The sequence below is a fragment of the Primulina eburnea genome, chromosome 16 (genome assembly GCF_022965805.1).
Source record: "Primulina eburnea isolate SZY01 chromosome 16, ASM2296580v1, whole genome shotgun sequence".
Lineage (NCBI taxonomy): Eukaryota > Viridiplantae > Streptophyta > Magnoliopsida > Lamiales > Gesneriaceae > Primulina > Primulina eburnea.
Window position 1 is genome coordinate 7,032,404 of NC_133116.1, and position 21,645 is coordinate 7,054,048.

At 34.1% G+C, this 21,645-nt stretch overlaps 3 protein-coding genes and 1 pseudogene across 5 annotated transcripts; all 4 read right to left on the minus strand.

Moving 5' to 3' along the window:
- Positions 1 to 2,422: 2,422 nt before the first annotated feature.
- On the minus strand, positions 2,423 to 6,732 carry LOC140816599 (serine/threonine-protein kinase VIK-like). The gene is made up of 11 exons (XM_073175973.1): positions 6,371 to 6,732; positions 6,074 to 6,148; positions 5,464 to 5,580; positions 4,652 to 4,746; positions 4,228 to 4,348; positions 4,059 to 4,138; positions 3,603 to 3,662; positions 3,389 to 3,510; positions 3,210 to 3,295; positions 3,011 to 3,126; positions 2,423 to 2,579 (listed from the first exon to the last, which is right to left on the minus strand). The coding sequence occupies exons 1-11, from the start codon at positions 6,680 to 6,682 to the stop codon at positions 2,453 to 2,455; spliced, it is 1,311 nt and encodes a 436-aa protein (XP_073032074.1). The 5' UTR covers positions 6,683 to 6,732; the 3' UTR covers positions 2,423 to 2,452.
- A 1,497-nt stretch (positions 6,733 to 8,229) lies between these two features.
- LOC140816922 (uncharacterized) lies at positions 8,230 to 11,158 on the minus strand. The gene is made up of 5 exons (XM_073176431.1): positions 10,653 to 11,158; positions 10,073 to 10,172; positions 9,871 to 9,994; positions 8,646 to 8,741; positions 8,230 to 8,574 (listed from the first exon to the last, which is right to left on the minus strand). The coding sequence occupies exons 1-5, from the start codon at positions 11,011 to 11,013 to the stop codon at positions 8,437 to 8,439; spliced, it is 819 nt and encodes a 272-aa protein (XP_073032532.1). The 5' UTR covers positions 11,014 to 11,158; the 3' UTR covers positions 8,230 to 8,436.
- Positions 11,159 to 11,866: 708 nt separating this feature from the next.
- LOC140817515 (uncharacterized) lies at positions 11,867 to 14,037 on the minus strand (annotated as a pseudogene).
- A 682-nt stretch (positions 14,038 to 14,719) lies between these two features.
- On the minus strand, positions 14,720 to 20,805 carry LOC140816637 (uncharacterized). 3 transcript variants are annotated; one of them, XM_073176023.1, is made up of 11 exons: positions 20,590 to 20,805; positions 20,260 to 20,315; positions 19,925 to 19,984; positions 19,436 to 19,537; positions 19,253 to 19,329; positions 18,838 to 18,961; positions 17,285 to 17,356; positions 16,949 to 17,011; positions 16,056 to 16,131; positions 15,389 to 15,479; positions 14,720 to 15,137 (listed from the first exon to the last, which is right to left on the minus strand). In XM_073176023.1, the coding sequence occupies exons 2-11, from the start codon at positions 20,306 to 20,308 to the stop codon at positions 15,015 to 15,017; spliced, it is 837 nt and encodes a 278-aa protein (XP_073032124.1). In that variant the 5' UTR covers positions 20,309 to 20,315; positions 20,590 to 20,805; the 3' UTR covers positions 14,720 to 15,014. The 3 variants fall into 3 exon arrangements, with proteins under 3 accessions (XP_073032124.1, XP_073032123.1, XP_073032122.1); XM_073176022.1 differs by lacking the exons at positions 16,949 to 17,011; positions 17,285 to 17,356; positions 20,590 to 20,805 and adding an exon at positions 20,438 to 20,559 and having other exon boundaries at positions 14,721 to 15,137; XM_073176021.1 differs by lacking the exons at positions 16,949 to 17,011; positions 17,285 to 17,356 and having other exon boundaries at positions 14,722 to 15,137.
- Positions 20,806 to 21,645: the final 840 nt, after the last annotated feature.

A 21,645-nucleotide genomic window follows, 5' to 3' on the forward strand; every position in this document is an offset into this window, starting at 1 on the left:
AATATATTTTCTTATAATCATGGAATATGTAGTCAGCTACTGAAATATGCCAATTTAAAAGCACAAAAATTAGGTTTTTATCTAAATGCCAATATGAAGGTTATATGCAGTATTAAATTACAAATACGAGTTATCGTATGTCGGCGCTAGATCAGAGCTTAATGAAATTAAGCATGATTACAACAATAACATATAATCATACTAAGATGGGAAACAAAAGAACACTCAATCTAAATCGGCATTTGGGTTTTATTTCAAGAAAATAGAATAATATAACCGATTGTTAAGTAGAATTGTTCACTAACCTTTAATTCCGGCCAAATCCTTGTCTTTGTAGAGAAAAGCGTTCGCTATTTGGGAGAGAGATATGATTTCAGAAGTTGTGGAGAGAAACACGTTTCAGAAGTTTCTACGTGTGGAGAGAAAGATGCATTTCAGAAGGTAAAAAGAAGCATTAAATATAATAAATTTAATAAAGAGAAGGGGCTTTTTGGGTATTACCCACTTTATGTACCATTCCATTATAAACCTGAAAAGAAAACCAAACATAATATATATTATCCATTATACAATAATTATCCACAAATTTAACTTTATTTATCATCCTTACTAAATTTGTTTAATTATACCATCAAATAAACCAAACGGTGCCTTTCTTGTATAGATGTCCAGCAAAATGACTCGGGACATGAATTAAACACACTGTAAGAGAGTCTCGGATGTTTCTGTGAAGCCTGTCGACTCCTAAATCAAGAAAATTTAACGAGGGTAGACTGTTATAAGCTACGAAAGGTAATATAGAGCGAATTTAAAATTAACTTAAAATTTGTTCATTCAAACAAATAAGAGAAATTTAATATTATGGATTTGAACGATCTATCGATCAAAATATAATCATAGGGATCGAGCATGGCGGCCTATGGTCGTTGTGCGAATGACGTCGCGCGATAAAGAGCGTGCTTCAATGATCGATATCAATTTCAATCTTTAAAAATTAAAATAAAATAATTTAAAAAATACGATTTTTTTTTATAAAACAAAATTATGATAATTAATCATCGATTACTATGTTCATAAAAATTCAATATACTCTTATAAATTAACCTCATTACACCTAAAATCACAATTTCTTCCACTTTCCTTCCATAAAATCAAGATTTGTTCCTCTTTCATTTCATTTTCAATCCAAATACAAAAATGAGTCCATAGATAAATGATTATCGCAATACTCCTTCACCAAATTGTTCACAATTCAATTCAATCCTCAATTGGTCTTTCTCAATCTCAAACCGATGAGCAAATGTTGAATTTTTTGTTTGACCAAACCCAATTCTCCCAAAATATAATTAAAGTCTCTCCTCCGATCCTGCATTTGAAACCGCGTCTTCTAAACCAAGAATGAAATAGAAGTAAGTTGTTGTTGACGACAGGGTAAAGTCATCACAAATAAACATTGCACGAAGACTGAAAATGAATGCCTCACAAATTTTAATTAGGTGTAATTTTAATTTGTTTTAATTATGTGCAATTCTATTTTTTTTTTTCGTATACAAAGTTATCAACATCATGTATTTACAACATCTCATCATTTAAAAAAAAAAAAAAAAAAAAGAGATGCGATCAACAACATTGAAATCACATGAGAACTTTATCTCACTAATTTCATATCATAATTGAAAATTCTCTGTGAAGATATTATTATGACATGCTTATTATAGCATAGATCATATCCAAATGTTTGGGCGGTGCCAACCGACCAACCTCGCTCAACACCATCGGCAGAGACTATGCTCCACCAGGTGGAGCTTTTAAGCATTGGATTAGAATGGGGCCCAACAATATCATTGGTCCCTTCTAATCTTCAACGCAGAGCACTGATGTCACAAGAAAAGTAAAGAATCGATAAGAGCTGATATAGGCATAGTTTGGTACACATGATAGGATAAACATGTGATATATAATATAAGGATATGTTAAGATAAATAAGATGTAAGATATCAATCCCTCCTTTATCCTATGTACCAAACTATGCCTTAGTGTTTGAGAAATAACTAAATTTAGGATGCAAGTCAACAAAAAAATTTGGAATTGAGCAAGAATCCTGTTCAAATCTGATAACATGAACATATTTTATCAACATAATTCACATTTTAGCCCAACATATAGAAACACCTGTTTAAAGTTACTTGATGTTGCTCAACTCGAGGTTACATCAGGCTAGAACCAACCGAAAAATGATACTTTCTATAAAAATGAACATGGAGACCAGAAACTAAGAAATCTAACGCCAAGATTTCGACATTTTTAAAAAATCACAAATCACGGAGCAAAATGACCTAGGCAAGTATAAGAGTGAATCCACAATCCTTCTCCCTGGTTTAGGGTCGAAATGGAACGTTGATCGATATGCAATCATGATGTCTTTGATACCTTGTTCTTCTTGTATTTCACATCAGGATGCAAATATGTTCCAGTGATGATCAGACGGTAGTATTTCCTTAATTTTTTCGAGTCTCTTCAGAATCTCCAAGAAGGAAGGTCTCTTGTTCATGTCTGCTGCCCAGCACTGTTCTGTTAACCTGAACAATTTGCAGACCCGGATCAGGATAGAAAAATTCTAGTTACTTTCAGTGCAATGATAAGGGTAAAGAAAGCACACTAGAAAATAGTAGAGATGGCAGGTGGTGAAGATAATAACATCGTAACTAAATGCGTAAGATGAACTGGGTAGTGAACCATTAGTACCTTCCAAGAAGATTAATTAACTGTTATGAAAGTTTTAGGATTTGGTTATCTCTAAATCTTGAATATCAAAGACAGCGCAATGGAGACAACTAAATCCAACCTAACTATGTTGGACTAAGGCTTGAATGGTGATTGCTAAAAATAACCAATTTTGGATCATTTTTATCGGTGAATTTCGACGCTATAATGCTCTTTTCTTTCACCATAAATATCACTACATTGTCTATTACTGGATCCCAAGGTATTGGATTCTATCGCTACTTACTCTCTCAAGTCAGGAATAAAACTTTTAGCCCTAAAAAGTGGCCTGTGTCCTTCCGCCACATATCGAGCCGCTTCATATGGTTCATAGTGCGACAATGGAGGTTCTCCTTCAAGCATCTGCAACAAAATACAATCAATATCACTTCTTATGATTTAATGAAGTTTACTCAATCATACACCACGGCAGAAATCAAATTTACCTCGTATAGTATCATTGCGAAAGAGAAAACATCGACCTTCTTATCATATTTCCGGTGCTTGAAGACCTCAGGTGCCATGTAACGGTCTATTGAAGTAAAAAGATTACACATTACTAGTTATCAAAGATCATGTAAAACCCCCAGCTGTGTATAAAATTGTTCTTATAAAAATTGCTTACAGCTCCCAGTCTCGCCAGTCATTTTGTACACATCATGAGCATGTTGTACTCTAATGAGCTTGCTTAACCCAAAATCTCCTACTTTTAAATGGTCAGCATTCGTGTTGACAAGTAGAACATTCCTGGAAAGTTACAATATTTAGAGAGACTCTAATTGCATGGTTGTCAATGCTGTCTTTGTTGATAAAGTCATTTTATGTAGCGAAAGACCAACCTTGGCTTTAGATCTCTGTGTATTACAACATTTGGTTCACTGTGGAGATATGCCATGCCTCTGTCCAAACAAGATGGTAGTGATCAGACACCGTAATGCACATTTTGATGATGTTGAACGAAGAAAGTAAATATGAATGTTTCATACTTCTGTAATCGTACCTATATAGTGTTTTCAATATAATCACACACATTTAGACTTTTCATGGACAACATTCAGCTCCAATGCGCATATTACGCCATAAACCGCAAATAAAGACATAGATAACTAGAGAAGAAAAATAAAATTCATTCTCACTTTATGTGGTCCCGGTCCCCTATGAGTTCCCTTAGCATTTAAAAATGAGTATCAGGCAAAAGACTTTCATTGGTATAAAGGATTGAGAAATGAGGTTTTCTTTTAAGGCCCTGATTTCACTGAACAGAAATAAAATGTATAGAATAATTCCAATTGTACCTGGCAATGTCTAGAGCAAAGTTTATTGCTGTTGACGGATTCAGTGCCCCTTTTTCCTTCAGATGCTGATGAAGATCACCCTATTAAAGAATGTCATAAGAGAAACCACAGTAAGAATATTTGAAAGTGAAATGATACCTCTAAAGGGGTAAAAAAATCATTCATTTACCCCTCTCAAGTACTCTGTAATTAACATTAGGGGCTTCTTCTCGGTAACAGCTCCTAGAAATTGGACAATATTTGGATGACGAAGCTTCACTAGCAAATTGACCTCGTGTCTGAAGTCCTGACTGAATTTAGGGCAAGAGACAGAGTAATTCACCATAAGCCAGGAAGAAAAGGTGAAAGTACAGAGCTATAACATGTACTACTGTGGTGACTAAGGAAGCTTTCAATTATTAGAACTCCATAAAAAAAAGATCAAGCCAAGAGATTTAGCATGTGAATAAGATCGCTAGATACTATCACGAAGTTCAACAAACATCAATCAGGTATGAAAAAGGGGCTAATATTCAAATTAAAGCATCTAATATCCATTAAAAAGGGGAGAGAATGAGAAGTTAGATATTGTGAGATGAAGTCAAGACACATACATCACTAATTTGTCATCTGAAAGGCTTGGGAGAATGCGTTTGACAGCTATTGGTGTTCCACGCCAAGATACTTTTAGTATCTCACCAAAAGACCCCTACCAATATCAGCTGTCATCAGCAACAATGAGCTTTGTAGACAGAAATCAAATATGATACGCATTTGAAGTGGTGATCAACAAAAAAACTACTACTGATGGATCACCAAAAAAGTGTACACAAAATTGTAAAAATCAAGCAGCTACTAGAAATAAAAGTTTAAGGAACTTAGGTAGTGTTTGTAAATGTTTAAAAAATGTGATTATGGATTTTTCCTTTACAATTTGCAAAACTTTATAACGGAAAAGTTTATAATCATTTTTTAAAACATTTGCAAACACTACCATAGAACCACACTATAGCCTTGATTTTTTTTTTGACCCAACAACATGTTTGATATGATATCATGTTATGAGAATACACAATAAACACTGTAGGATCAGAAATATTTGAATCCTACGAAGATAAACCTTGACGCAAACTCCTTTACAAAAATAAACCAATAAAGAAATCCTCGTATTCAATTAGGTATGGCGTGGATTTCAACAGTAAATATCATGCTTCGATAGAAATGTTCCACTTGGTAAAAACTAAAAACTATATTCAAACTTAAATATCGTGAAGAGATTAAAAATGCAGATATTATAATTGAACACATTGTAAATATCAAAATTTATTGAGTTCCTTCCAGCAAAGAAAATCGAGTTATTCTATAAGCTCGTTACAGAAAGTCAGTGATGGTTGGTCGATAGCTTGTTGTATAAATAAATACAGACCTTCCCGATGAGAACTGCGCCTGAGAAGTCCAGCTCAGTTGGGTCAATCTCCCAGTCACATTTCTTCGGAATAGGAGGCGGCACAGGCCTTGGTTCAAAATGACTTCCATTCTGTCCCTGTAACATGACCGAAGGATTTATCCATATGGAGAGAAAGCCAAGAAAGTACAAAAATTAATTTTCCTCTTAAAAAAGGAACATAATTTGAAATTCAGCTAATTTGAGCATGTTTCACAAATCTAGTAGCCACCTTGAAGGGTTACAAACTGTCATTTCCACAGAAAATAAAAAATTCTAGGGGCTTATTTGGAAACCTAGTGAAAAATCCTGCATCTCCACTTACAAGCAGGAGCCGAAATTGCCTCAGCGATAATTTCAGTGCTTCAGTCTCAAAAAAAAATCAATAACGAGGATTGACACAGACATAAGAAGGTAAAACCCCTACGCCTCAAACAATGAACTTGAAAAAGATCACATTTTCGGAAACTACTAAATAAAAACTTAAGAGAAATAATGAACACATAAAGAAGTTAATATGATAGCATTCCAGTAATTGTAAGTCTTTTGTTCACAGCCGGAATGAAATAAAATCATCAAGCCTTGAACTTACATAAGATAGGCCACCATAAGACTTCAACAATTCAATCATGGCAAATCTTTTTGCTCCTTCTGCATCAGCTAAAGGCTGTTTCACAAATACAAAGAGCAGAGAGCTAACATTTATTAAAAATAGCACAAAATTACCGATCGAATAAATTAGTGCTAAAGCTCGACGGTCTTCATCAGCCAATAGAATTAAAGATAAGGTCATAAACAAAATGATCACCAAAATACTCGAGCCAGAAGTCACAAATTATCACGTACGCATTAACTGTATAGGAACGTGAACATAGTCATTAAAACTCACGGTATTCTTCCATCGATCTTGAGCGTTGATGTCAGCTTCATGTTCCAGAAGACACTTGGCGACGTCGATCCATCCGTGAATTGCAGCCACATGGAGCGGAGTTCGATTATCATAGTCTCTAGCGTGCACCAGAGATCGATCCTCCTCCAGCAACTTTCTGACCGCGGAAGCCTCATTCTGGTGAGCGTGCCATAGAATTAGGGACGTCCGGCTCACCCGTGCCTTCTCTTTCTTCTTCTCCCTCTCCCCCGCCCCGGATGACAGCGGCGTCTGCGCATCAGAGTGGCCCGAGCTACCTTCGCTTCCACTCATGGATATTTAGATGATTCGATCACTGTTTCCTTTTCTCAGACCTTCTTTAGTTTACTTTTTTTAATGCTATATATGTTTATATATAATATACTATAAATTAATTTAATAACATAATAGTATTTAAACCATTTTTAAATAATTAACTCTTCCATTTAGATTAACAAGATGATTTGAAATTATATATTAAAAATTAAATCCACATTTTATTTATTTACATTTTTAAAATACAATAAATTTCAAATAACAACGTTTTCGCGTGAATTTTATAATTAACATAAAATATTATATAATATAAACAATAAATTTGAAGTAAACGGGATTACTATTCAATTATTCAAATAACAAAAATATTTATCGAAATCTTCTATCAAAGTGTTCAAATTAATAAAGATCGTCCACTGAATTTCCATAACCGTTGAATTTTTTTCAAAAATTCAAAATCATTATTTTTTCATAGAAAAATTAAAAGTCTAACAACAATTACATAGAGTTTCCTTCACTCGAAAATATTCGAGTTATAATTTTAAGTGATTAGGCGACAAGAAATATGGGCTATGGCTTATTAGATTTACTATTTCTATCCAGCTGGATTGTCTTTGACACACGCAATGAGTTGGATCTTTCATTGGAAGTAGTGGTGATGAATTTATTATTTAATTTTAATATGACCAAATTATTATATATATATATATATATATATATATAAGATTTCACTCTATCTTGTGAAACACTATTTATGAGAGGATCAAAAGCTTAATTTTAACCACGAATATGTGAGGTCCACCAATTTTTTTAAAATCAATGGCCCAGATCCTGTGGAGGCACTGCCCGCACAGGTAACATCGACACTACCACAAATGTGCTTCAAAGTAATAATTGTAACGTGGATGACTTCTGATTCATAATTTGAGAACGCATTTTGAGTTCGAAACTCGATTATAATAAAGGAAATTAAGAATAGATCTCTTATGAATCGATCTCACGAATATTTATTTATGAGATGGATCAACTGTACTGATATTCATAATAAAAAATAATACTCAAAGCATAAAAAATAATAATTTTTCATATATAACTAAAATAAGATACACGTATCACAAATTCAACCTATATGACCGTCTCACAAAAATTTTTGCCCAAAATTAATGTCTATCACAAGAGCATTGCGAGTCTTCGGTTTTGAATTTTTCAACATAATGACTTCTACACGTTATGCCTTCAGCACAAGCCAACCAAGTCCATGTGCTCTTAACACTCGATCCAACCGTTACAAGAAAAGCCACGTCATTTTTTCATGCAATGCATTGACCAATGTGAAAAAACATGAGACCTCTTCATAATTATTGAATTAAATATTTATATTTTACCCTGAAGTAAAGTGTAATAAACCCAAGTTGGGAAATTTTTATCGACTTCTCATGTTCCAGTTATGTTATAAGAACACGGAAGGTTGGATCCTCTGTTCTAAAAATACACTCGATCTCATATTCTACCTATGAATTACAAATCTTGTTATTACATGTAAGAAATATTGGACGAGACACTAGTGAAACAGAAGATTTGGTAAGTTGGCCTTATCCAAACAAATATATACGGAACAAATTAAACATCCCTTCACACGTAATATTTCCACTATAAACGGTAAACTGAACTATACAAATCAATGGTATTCCAATGTTATAAATTCATATCATTTACCATCTTAGAGACAGTATTTGTTACGTACGTTATTTATTCTCCAATGTGCCCAGTTGTCACGCCAAATCCTCTTGGTCCTCAAGGGATCTCTTTCGTGCACGCAAGTTAAGCTTAAGGTTTTCGGGTACAGGAGGCGTCCTACCCCTACGGAATAGAACTGCGAGTGCCTTGTTCTTCTGGCAAAGATCAAAGACCTGCATGGAGATTGTAGTAAATATAGTAATCATTAGAGAGTTGAGTGATTATATGAAACCGTTTAGCTTACTGATGAGGCTTCAATCTCTGCAACACCTTCACAATTCTGACCTCCTCCCTTGAGTAAATCACAATACTTTGCAGCTTCATTTTCATCTTCGAACACCTGAGTCAGATTTTGTATGAATACTTGAAAACATTTTGTATCTTCTATATATTAACGACAGCAGGTAAATAAGCTTGCACATTTTTCAGAACTCAAGAAATGATCAACCTGAAATAACAAGCAAACTCATGGTAAAGTACGAGACGCTGAAAGTGAGGAAATATGACATATTACATCTCCCCTTCACATAGAGAATGTGCAAATAAAATATATCTATGTTTCCTTCAAAATAACAATTTTTGGGTAAAACGAAGTCTTACAAAAATATTTTACTAAAATAATAACAAAGTGGCCATCATACATTCTTTTTTCAAGTGTGAAAATTGATTCTTCTACTGTTTGTCGAGCTTTATAATATGTACAAAACCTATTGATAAGAAAATAACACATTTTATCATGATTAAACGTAGGCATAAACCGGGGCGGAGCCACATGCTCCTTTAAAGCCCGGGTGGTCCAATTTTTTTTAAAAATGTATATGTAAATTGTGTATAATTTTGAAAAAATATGATATTAGCCAGGGTAGATCAATTTAAAATATTAAAAGATTCTAAAGTTAAAAATTACAGAAGGCAAAAATCAGCAAATCTTACTCCACGAATAAAATGCCAGGAACTAATGTCAGTATTTTGATGATGAAAGAAAGTCCCGACGTGATACAATCCATACTAAGACAATCAAAGTGAAAAACACTTGATAAGGAAGATGATACTCTCTGCTGTTACCCCTAGTTCAAGGTTGACTATTCAAGAGTTTATTGGGCCCTTCGCCAGTGTACTTTTAGGTATTGGGGAGACCCAGTATGGGTTGGGGCCGTGATGATAGGGTATGTGGTGTGTAAATCCAACACCACATCAAACATCAGGAGACTTCCCACTAGGAATAAGTAGGTGTTCTGGCCAGAAAGAAACATGAAGCATACGACACAACGTTGGAGCCTGAACGAACTACTAATTTAGCATAGATTCAAGTCCCAAATAATTACATCTCAAGACTTGCACCACCAAAACCAAACGGGTAGAAATTGATGATAACTCTAAGAACAGATACTGTTACTAATAATTATGTGCTATCAAAGAAAATAGAAAAAGATAACTCGATAAAAAAAAGCAGGTGAGCTAGAACTTACGAGCACACCCTCTTGGACGTCCTCCACAAGCATAGGAAATTTAGTACTGGTTTCTGACTGCTTTGACTGGCTTCTCCACTTTGCTCTTTTGGAAAACAGAAGTCCAAGCTCTCTTTCAACTTCCCTGAATGAAGAAACCCCATGACCAATGCCAAACACATGCATGCACAAATGAGTCAAGTGGAAAGCAAATGTAAATCACCTGCGATTTCTCCGAGTTTTCATAGTACACACTTGGTTCTCTTGGTGAGTCAACACATAAACAGATTTTGAAGTCTCTCTCCAAGGATTTGCTTCCAAGACTGCACGTAGAATACGCAAAAGACGATATTCAATTACTCAAAGACTTGATCAAGTGCTGACGAATTTTATATTGTTCGTAATTATGCAAAAGAAAGTAGGGCCTTCTCATCATAAACTTTTTTGGCTCAGACAGTACAAAGCCTGGTGGTCTTTATTTCAACTTCTCAACAAGTTGGCATTGCATTTCAAATTTCAATCTCTCTTCCATATGTTTACGTTTAAAAATACATGAATAACATAGAAAGGACGCGAATCACAAATTTGAAACAAGATTTGGAGTATCATAACGCAGTTCACAAACCATCAATTGGATCAAACCATAGCTAATCAGAGCAGTTACTTGAAATTAAACAAAAAAAGGAAAAAAAAATAACAAACCGAAAACAATTGCATAAGATGCAAATATCAAATCAAATATAGTGATTTTCAACAAAATAAAAGCGAAAAATGAAAAAACGCTTGCTCCTGGTAGAGCATACCATCGTAGCTACTGCTATCAAAACTCTGCTGGAGATGTCTCCTCATGTCATAGGCGCGTGAAGACACCTGCCTCACAAACGCGTCGGGAGTCCCGGGGATCGTGCCATCCATCCTCGTCGCTCTCTCCAACTCGTCATCTCTCCGATCATTTTCCGCATCCTTTCCATCTTCTCCACCACCCCTCGACTTACAGTAAACTTCCAAATGCATCCGTCTTCTACAAAATTCACTTGAAACACGGAATTGAGGAAGAAATATACTCCTCGTCCAAGGAAGCCCCGATTGTCGCCGCCTGTGGTGGTACTGGTGGCGGCGGAGAGGAAGCACGATAGAAGGCGAGACTGAAGGCAGAGAATCCATGGATCGGAGGCGTTTCTCTCTCAATTCGCAGTCTTCAGCAAAAGGAGATTGCAGTAGGTTGATAGTTGGGAGGGAAGGAGCTGGAAATGAAACATCCGGCTGCGTGAATCTTCAGATTTTTTAATTCTCCCTGTTGTGGGCGGGTCGGGTCTGAAAAATGGATCTGATGTGGAGGAATTAAAATTGGACACGACACATCGGGTCAAACTTGATAACTACGGCTACGTTCGGATACCACACAACAAAATCGAAACCAAACCTAAATTTTTAGTGAAAATCAGCGAAACACGTTTCTACGCTCTCATTTGAAGGGTCTATAATCGGGTAGACGAAGTAAGATCTTGTTATACGTATAATTTCAAAAAAATAGTGGGTCTTATATATGAATGACCAAATTTTGATCATCCATCCTATCATATGAACATAAAACCTATAATGATCGAATCAATTCACTTTAAAATACCGATTCAATTAATCGAACCACTTCAACATAAGAATAAGATCGAAATAATGTTATATCATATAAAATAATAATCTAATAAATAATATATTTTAAATTTTGAATTTTCTGAACGGTGTATATAAATAACAAAATATATATATTTCAATATTTAAAAAATTATATAGACTATAACATTACTAATATAATATTTAATCGTAAATATAACAAATAATTAAAAACAAAATATCAAATTTTAAAAAAAAAAATTTACAGAAATTGAACACGTCCAACCGATTTTGTATCGGTTTTGACCGGTTTGATCTATAAAACAATTTTGGGTGATGTTCGGACCAATTCCGTGACGGTATTGAACCAGCTGGTGACCTACTCAAAAGATATAGTTGGATGGGAAAACGAAAATGGTGGAAGTGTGAAAGTTGAAGAAAATAAATAATTTTTGTGCAATTCAAGAATTTGAAACTAATTAGCTTATGAAAATAATTCCTTAAATTATAAGTAAATAAAGCCCCAGATGTGCACTAAACCGAAGTTACTGTGGCGATGGAGACTATCTACTCTTTATGCAAAACCTCAAACATTCTGAACTATCCTTCTTCGTTTCATTGAATCATTAACTAGAGAAACCCAGACACTGGTTGATAAATCTAGCAACGGGCGATGCGTCACCTGGCTCATATGCTACAAGGTTTTCAGTATCCATTTCCGAAATGGTATTAAAAAGTGTCTGGGACGAGCACAGAACAAATGCTTCCTTTCTGCAAGTTCTTCTGCTAGCTCACTTTGATGGTTGTCCATTAAATCCTCGTTAACCGCCACGATCAGAGGTTTTCTCAGTCGCAGGGTCTCGAATATGCTCCCTGAGCCTCTCCAAACAAAGGAAGATTCGGTTTCTGAAAGATTGTTCTATGATCAAAAGCAATTCTTCAATTTATAAAGCAAACGCGACGAATGACTGACATGCATGACTGGTTACAAGACAGGCTGATCTCAAATGGTCAGCAATGCTTGGTGAAAATGTAAAATAATCTCCTGAGACAAACCCATCTTCTTCAGCAGACTGGACATGAGTACCGTTAAGCCAAAATAGTAAATAATAGCAGGCCAAGAAACTATGTTGACAAAAATAAAACACATGCACTAGACTCACTTTGGCATGTCCAAATTCTACTTTTCTAGATTTTTAGATTCACTCTGGAAAATTGAACACAACTAATATTATGGAAAGTACACCTTTAGGAGTCAGATGGCTATCTCCAGCAGATGAGTCACATAAATCAAAATATTGTTCATTTGATGTCAAATTCAAGACGAGATGGACTCTCAAGTCATTTGATGTGGGGCTAAACTTAAACGGAAATGAGATGAGATGACAAAGGGCTCTTATCCCATTGAAGTGAAAACCAAAATAAAAGAGGGATGCAGAATAGACCATGCTCAAACACAAGCATTAAAAATGACTCAAGATCACTTGTTGTGGGCATAAGATTGAAAGAATAGAGAACTGAAAAAATGATGAAATACCCAGAAAAGTCATCAACTTCATAGTGATAAAAATAATCAGTGCTTAAAATGTCTCCTATAGGCTGTAGATGATTTTCTGATATTTACATTTCATATTTAAACCTGGTAGCTACGAGATCAATGTTTAAAGGACAATTAGAACTAGATGGCAGAGACAACATAAAAAAATCACATTACCTTCATGGGAATGTAGGAACCACACCCCATTTGAATGAGGAGATGGGTGTATCCCTTTTCGAACAATGCTTCCCTAACTTCCCGAGTCTCTACGGCTCTAACCAAGGAGTCAAAAGAAGTAGTCCCAACAGTCACAAAGACTATCCTTTTCGACAGCAAACTATCAACAACTCCGCCCATGCCCATCATTCTATATCCGCCAACAACATCTTTCACTTTCTCGAGGGAGCGTAAGAAAATGGCTGGAACTTTCGGACAAAATCAATACACCACAATGTCAAATCAAAAACTTAATCATGTGAAGACTTCATCAACAAATCACTAATGAATCAACAAAACTAATGTGGAAAGTCTTGGTATTATGCGTTTCTCAAAGAGAATACATATGAAGTTTAAAAAACAGGTCAAAAACAAATAATCAACAAATCCACAAAAATCCATATACCACAAGAGGTTACAAAAAGTTGGGTACAGTTCTTTGATATCAGATATTCACTTTCAAACAAGTAAGAAGAGAATTCATAATTCCTCGATGACGAAACAAATTATCAATATTTTCAATTACATGTCTTTTCATCATCCCAAACCCACGGCTGAGCTCCGCCTTAAGTTCATCCAGACCCGAGCTCTCTTCCCATTCCACGTTATATTGAGCAGTCAAACACACCCTTTGCTCACATTTATGCAGTCAACAATTAAAATTTCCTCCTCTCTCCATCAAATTAGCGTTCATCACAGATTCAAATGAACAATGAAAATCAAGTAATTTCAACCAAAAAATCAGCAAACATACCAAGAGAAAATAGAAAATTTACCAGAGTTAGTAGAGTGGAATTGGATCTTATCGAGCTGAAAAGTGCAAGTTTATTTCACTTATTCTGAAAAAAAAAAATTATTTCAGTCAATTGTAATAATGAAAATGAATTAATCTTTTAAAAAAAAATCGAGATAGAGAAAAAAGAATTTTAAAAAGGGTATTTTAGGATTTTTTATTATTATTATTATACAAAACTATTGTAAAATGTTTAATAGATAAAGCTATGTTTGAAACTACGATTTTGAGTTGTACCAAAATAATTCGATTCTCTTTTTGTTGATGTGCTACATATTAAATTATCTGATAGATTCATTTCTATAATAATAATAATAATAATAATAATAATAATTAATATATAAAAATATAAGTATAAAAAAGAATTAATCCAGAGAAATAAATAATATATACATTTATCGAGAAATCATGTCTAATTATGTATCTTAATTCTCGTCATTTGGGGGAAAAACAAGAATCATGTTAATGTTAGGACACTTGTTTTCAAACTGATAATTTTTTTAGTAAAACTAGTTAGCAATTGAATGAATATATTTCAAATTAAGAATTTCAAATACATAAAAATCAATTAATTATCGGTTGGTTTGTTTGACAATATATCTATTTAACAATAGATTTCAAATATTAACTAGTTATTTTTAAGTCGTGGTGGATTTTAAATTCAATTTGATATGGAGTCATTTCAAATATTCCTCAAATCCAAATCCACCTGTCCAAAGGCAAACTCAACGAATTTTTAAAATGTGAGGAAGGGCACATAAAATTACACTGACTTCCACCAGTCAGAAGCTTACATAAAAATGAGTTAAAAAGGAGAAAAAAATTTGTTCTTCAAATTCTGAATGAACATTATATGATCTTAGTAAATAAAGATAGAACCATACATTGAAACCAATACGGGTTCCACCTTTTTCCGAAGAAATCAAATGGGATATTGAGATTGTGTTCATCGAATCCGACCTTTCAGTTATCTATTTTTGACGGCGCATTGCATTTGTTTTGAAGATTTCATCTTCCTTTTCTTGTAGCTCGACCAAACATGTCCTTGATATTATGTGAATCTTTCTCCACTTTAGTCTTCTTGGTCTGACGTGTGGTTCGGGTAGATTTCTTGTCGACACCATTGTTCACCTGCGATGGGAAAAGACACTTGTAGTTCCTTGTCTTGATGATGTCAACACAAAAGACCTAGGCTTAGTTCTTCCAGTGATCACAACAGTTCAGCTGCTTGCTTTATGTATCATATGGCTATAGTTTAAGAAAATATGGCACTATAAAACAACTCTTAAACTACCAGCAAGGAAACAAGGTCATCGCCTGCTCTTATTATACAACACACATTTCACTCACATACGTGAAGCAGAATGTGTCGGTGGATATACCTGTATCGGATTAAATGAGGCAAGATCACTTCCTGAGGAAGTCGGAAGTATTTCAATTGCTGGTGCATTTCTTCTGTCGTTTAAGTTTAATCTGCGAGTGCAAACAAGAAAGTATTAAAGGAATATACAGATAAGGAGAGACTTGACTGTCACTCAAGGAAAGCGAGCAGTTCAGTGAAGCATATTTTAAACTGGAATTATAAGTCTATACATGATCCAGTTAAGTTCTTAAATTCGAATTGAGTAAAGATGGTTTGGCACCAGTTCTCATTCTTCTTGACAATGAAGAGTTACGCAACCAAGGATAAAAGGTACACAGGCTTTTGCCATACTTGAGAATAATAATAATAATAATAATAATAATAGAGTCGTGTTAAATCATCGATTACTCAAAATAGTTGTTATTTCACAATATTTTAAATCTCTAGCTTCGGTGGAATATCAACAGAGACATGGTACAGCCCTTCTAAAAAGTTAAACAAAGTTTAATCTACTATAAATATTCTAAAAGTACTTTTAGGAGCTTGAGACAACACTTCAGCACTCTACCTTTTCCAAGGTTGGACAACTTAGTTTTTATGCAGAAATATAGAGTTGTCTGCTATTGTTTGTCTTTACATGATAAATACACAACTTTGGAAGAAATATTAGATGCTTGAAAAAATACTGTAATTTGTCACAGAGGAGTTTCAGCCAAGGCTCTTCCACCAGGTATTCTCCCAATATTGACACTGCATCAAATACTGTTGGCATAAACAGATGTTAATCAGGACTACAATTATTGCTGGCCTTCTTTCAACATTGTAGCATCTGAAAGTGCATGATATCTGGATAGACAAATGCCATGCTCATATTCTTACATAAATGAATTGACTGCAAATATTTAGTATAGCAGGTTTATTAGGTGGTGAACGTACTGCATGTTTCAACCATAGATGATATTGCATAAGAAGCCTATACTTCAACATGAAACACAGTTGGCATATGAATTATCACAAGAAAAAGTTTAACTAATCAACAGTTAGCTCACCCACGTGATGTTTTGGATCGAATAGCAAGTTGAATTTCCACACTACTGGATACAAAATCCAGTCCTCCAAACCCACTGATCCTTATATTTGGACCATTTAGTTTCTTCACATGGCCCGACAACCTTTTATTGTTTCTTCTATTTTAACCCATTGCCTCCCATGATGAAGTAATTAGACCAAATCTAAAAGTTGAACGAGGTCACAAGAATTTGTGTTTGCATCAATCAATATGAATCCTTGAGCCCAATCAATTTAACAGACCCAATTTGTGCGCGCATTAAAAGTGAATTTCCATATTTTCCTTAATCCTGCTACCTTTAAATTCTTCCTATATTGTTTCATATTTCTCCTCTCTGTAATTGCAAACATGCAAGGTGTACATGACAAACCATGCTGTAAATGCCCTAACATCATCATAGCCAACCACCAGGCTTACGGTCATTCCTTCTTATTTCAGAGCGACTAAAACTTGATCAATTCCTTCAGCTGAAAGCAAAAGAGTCTCAAATTTTATTCAATAGAAACATACACGTATCTTTCTCATCTTGGGCAGCGAAATTCTTATCCAGTGTTGGTAGTGTCTGCTTCAATTTACGTACCAACAATTTACGAAGGTGCAAAATCCACGTAAAAAAAAGCAGCAGGAAGACTGGGGGAAAAGGGCATTTTTTCCAGATCGGCTAACTCTCAGGATGGCATTTTTAGGCGAAAACCTCTAACCCCTTTTTTTATTATGCCCATGTCAGGCAATTTTTGCCTTTTTGGTCTCTTATAAATCAATTCACGGTGATATTATCAGTCTTCAGGATAAATTCAAATTGATGTACAATAACGAGTAGCGACAAATTATTTCAAAGGATATCGAGACTAACCTTACAGCACAACCAAATTTGTACCTTTGAATCATTAAGCCTAAAAAACTTGGTAGACCCAACTTCTGTCCAAAGAAAGAAAAAACATGAAAGAATTCTCCAAGCCTTGATCAATAATATTTTTAAGAGGGTAAAATTGAATTCAGGTGTCAGGGATTTATAAATGAGGCATCCACAGATCATCGCTCCGATTGATCAAATTTCAACTAAAAATTGGTCATACTGGAATGATCGCGTCAAACTGTCATCCACTGTTTTCTCAAAGGGTTGAAAATGCCATCCCACCATTTGTACTTCCCTCCCAGTCCAACCCCCCTTCCCCACATTGTAAGGATTATATGACATGTGAGATGAATCTTAGGCAACTCATATCCTTCAATTCAAGTTGCGAGCTTCTGATATTCAACAAACTACTTTACACTATAAGATAATGAATAAAATACCGAGGTCTGAAACCATGTGTGAAGATAGAAGACTTAAAGTGTAACATAACTAGCCAAATCTACAAGGAGAAAAAACTGTCAAGTAGCAGGCTTAACAAGCGCAAGGCATGAGCATAGGCAACTGAGAAAGTGAAGGAAAGAAGCACCTAGGTGCCATATATTATTATTGTTGCCGGTAATTCATCAGAAGTGAGACTAACTCACTGCATACTTCAAAAAAGGTTAGTCTCCGGATTCAGCGTTGTTTTGTCACAACTGTACGACAGACAATTAGACAAGGGAAAAACAATACATTTGACATGAAAGTTTGAAGTCAAAGGCATATTTATGCAACTTTAACAAGTCCATTTGAACTCAAAAAACTCAAACATGGCATATATAATGAATATTCCATTGATGTTTTAATGCATCTTCGAGACTAGAGTTAGAGGGTGTTTGGACTTATTTAAAACAACTTATAATTTCTTATATCTTATAAGTTGTTTTAGGAGCTTATAAGTTGTGAGGTCTTATTCAAAAATAAGTTGTTAAAATATATTAATAAGCTTATTTTAAACAACTTAAAGATGTTAATGTATTTGGTATTATAAGACCTTTTTATTGTCAAAATTACTAAAAAAAGTATGATATTATGAGTTAATGTAAGTACTTGTAACTAAAAATATAAATCTATTTTATATTTATATTTAGAAAATTCGATGTTCTTTGGGGAAAAAAAAATCTATTTTTATTTTAATAAGCTGATTAAAAAAATCGTAGTTAATAAATACTCAATAAAATCTTAACTTTTGATTTTTATATCTTAATAAAAAGATATAACAAAATCTTATTTTAAATTCAAAAAAAATGTGGGTATTCCAACTTTATTTATAAGATATTTTTTAGAGCTATAAAACACCATCGTAGTTCTATCTTAAATAGTATTCATGTGAGTCGGTCAAGGAAGATAGATTGTGAAAAAATAGGCAAAAGCGCACTTCCAAAAAAATCCAAGGGTCTACCTGAGTTGAGAAACAAAAACTGATAATCAAAATTTGATGCATATACCTCTGTGTTGTCTATAAATCATTTCAATATATAGCAATTCAAAAATAAATAAATACCTTTGACATCGCAAACTACTTGCATAGTCATATCGGCCATCGATGACAGAGACTGATATCCTGGGTAGCCAGGAACATAGATAATCTCGTCTAGTTGCCTAAATTTCCCAGGATCATTCCCTTTCTGCATACATCAGAATGGAGGGTGGTCACGGAATCTCAAAAGAATGAAAAAATGATTAGTTAAAAATATTGACCTCATTAGAGAGCCTCAAAAACGTCAACTTCAATTTAAAATGCAGAATACATTTTACTTTTATGCATTAAATCTTGTTCAGCTTGATATTTAAAATTTTACTGCTGCAAGCAATTAAGCTAACTAGAAGCATTTTACAGAAAGGATAGAGAAACCAAAAAAAAGATACTTTAGAAAATTCAGAATTCAAAAAAACAACCAAAAATAACGATTGAAAACCTTCATTCGTGCTTCCTGAAAAATTGGCAAAAAAATGAATACTGGATCGACTGGAGTGGCAATATACAACTGGCCATCTGCCAAAAACAAGCCAGGAAGTAATAAGAATTCGTGGCATATGGTAGGCAGTTTTCTAATTACCAGGTACAATGCCCATCTATGTAAGTGGATTCAAGTATTTACCTTCGCAAACATAATCACCAAGGAACCAGGACCCATAAGATTGTTTAAACCGGTGAAGTTCTTGAAGAACTCCATCACTATAGAGGTAGCATGTCACATCCCCTGCCACATAAATGAATTGTATCAAAGTTCTGGTCATACAACTTCGCAGAACAAATGTCTTATGCCAAAATCACGAGGACACAAAATCCAAAGCAATGGAAATGGAGAAACTAAGCCTCACAATTGTAAAGACCATCAGAACAAATTTGCTTAAAGGATGATGCAGAGGAAAGTAAACCAAAAAACAAGGTAACAAAGCAGAAAAAATATCATGGGATGTCAACTGAACCAAAAACAGAATTCTGGCCTGTCGACAATTTTTTTAAAAATTTATTTATGACTGGTCTATCAACAAATTTAACATAGCAGAGTTTTCAAATTTTCTTGCTCGAGTCTTAGCGATTCACATGAACGACCATAACAGAGAGATAACAATCTGAAAGTTACCAGTTTTTGGATGCCGGAGTGACAATAAATCATTCATGTGATTCTCTCTGGTACAAATATCTGCAAAGTGCAATCATAAGCTAAAATGAAAAATCAAACAATCTAACCAAAGGGTAAAATATGCAGCAGACTGTTCAAAGCCATAAACCGGCAGAATGGAAAATCAATTCACAATTGTTATTTATGTGTTGAAAGCAAAGGGCTTGCTGATATGTGTAACAAACATTAGCAATAAATCATCCATATTAAAAAGGGATTAGCCATGCAAGCAAGAACTAGGGAAAAATATCGGAGATAATTAAAGATCAAATATGCAGCTGTATGTACTGGAATACCTGGTGCTATTAGCACACGAGTTTCGTTTAGGCCTTCCCACCAAGCCATCTAAAGCCTACAAAACACACCGAAATTAGAAAAGAAACATTCTCAGATCAAAGATAATTGAAGAAAAAACGGAAACTTTCTCCTTGAATATCGCCATAAATAAACTACTGAAACTGAAGCTTAACGTACAGTCCAGTTTACTCGTAAAAAATAGCACGGTCCAGCACGCATTATCAATGGCAGTGATGAAAGAATGCGAGTGAAGTCAAAGTAGCAAAATCAAGAAATGAATTGAAACAAAGATTAAAAAAATTGAGATCAAACGAATAGTAAACCCTAACCTTCAGAAATTTTCCTTCCCCGTTCGCGGCAATATCCCGCCAAAATCTTTCCAAACAAGCGTAGCGAATTAGCGATTTCAGGATAAGTTGAAGAACTGGTGGGTACAAATGCAATTTTGTCAAAACTTCCACGTTTCCATTCACATTTGGTTAAATCATGATTCGACCCCATAACCATGAATATGAATTTATTTGGGGACTCTCATTAATATCAAAAGAAAAAATTAAGATCTAATTAGAGCTCGAAATTTATTTATTTGGGCTCTCACTAATATCAAAAAAAAAAAATTAAGATCTAATTAGAGCTCGAAATTTCGAGCTCGAGTTCAATCCAAAGTTAGAATTAATCAGGACTCTCATTTTATTGGGATATTGTTTTTCATTAATCAAAAACTCTAATATATAGGGATGGCAATGGGTAGGGTATGGGTCGGATTTCATACATCCATCTCCATACTCATTTATTAAATTCATCCTCATACCCATCGGGTATTGAATTTCATCCACATCCTCATATCCATCGGATTATCGGATACACATACCACACCCAAATACCATATTATCAGATACAATTGATTTTTTTCAAATTTAAATTGTTTCAATGAAATTGTGAATATTTAAAAAAATTATTTAAATGAACAATAAGAAAAATTATTAATAATAAAAATTTACAAAATAAACTTTATAAAAAAAATAACAAAATATTAAAAATAGTTTATATTAAACTTTGTTCAACACTGGCATAACCATTATTATTTGTATAATTGTCAACCAAATTATAACACATATTTTTAATCTTTCTAACAGGTTCTTTAAAACCAATCTCTCCATGTATTCTTTTTAAACAATACTCAACCAATTTTGTCTTATATCTTGAATCTAAAATAGTAGCTATTCTCATAACTCCATGAATATCATATCAATACTTCTCAAATTTGGAAAGCATCCTTTCAATCATGGAAGAAATTACCTTGTTAGAGATGTTGTCCACTTGAGCAATGAAGCTTTGATTTCACAAACCTTGGGAAAAAAGATATTTTTCAATTTTTGAAGTCA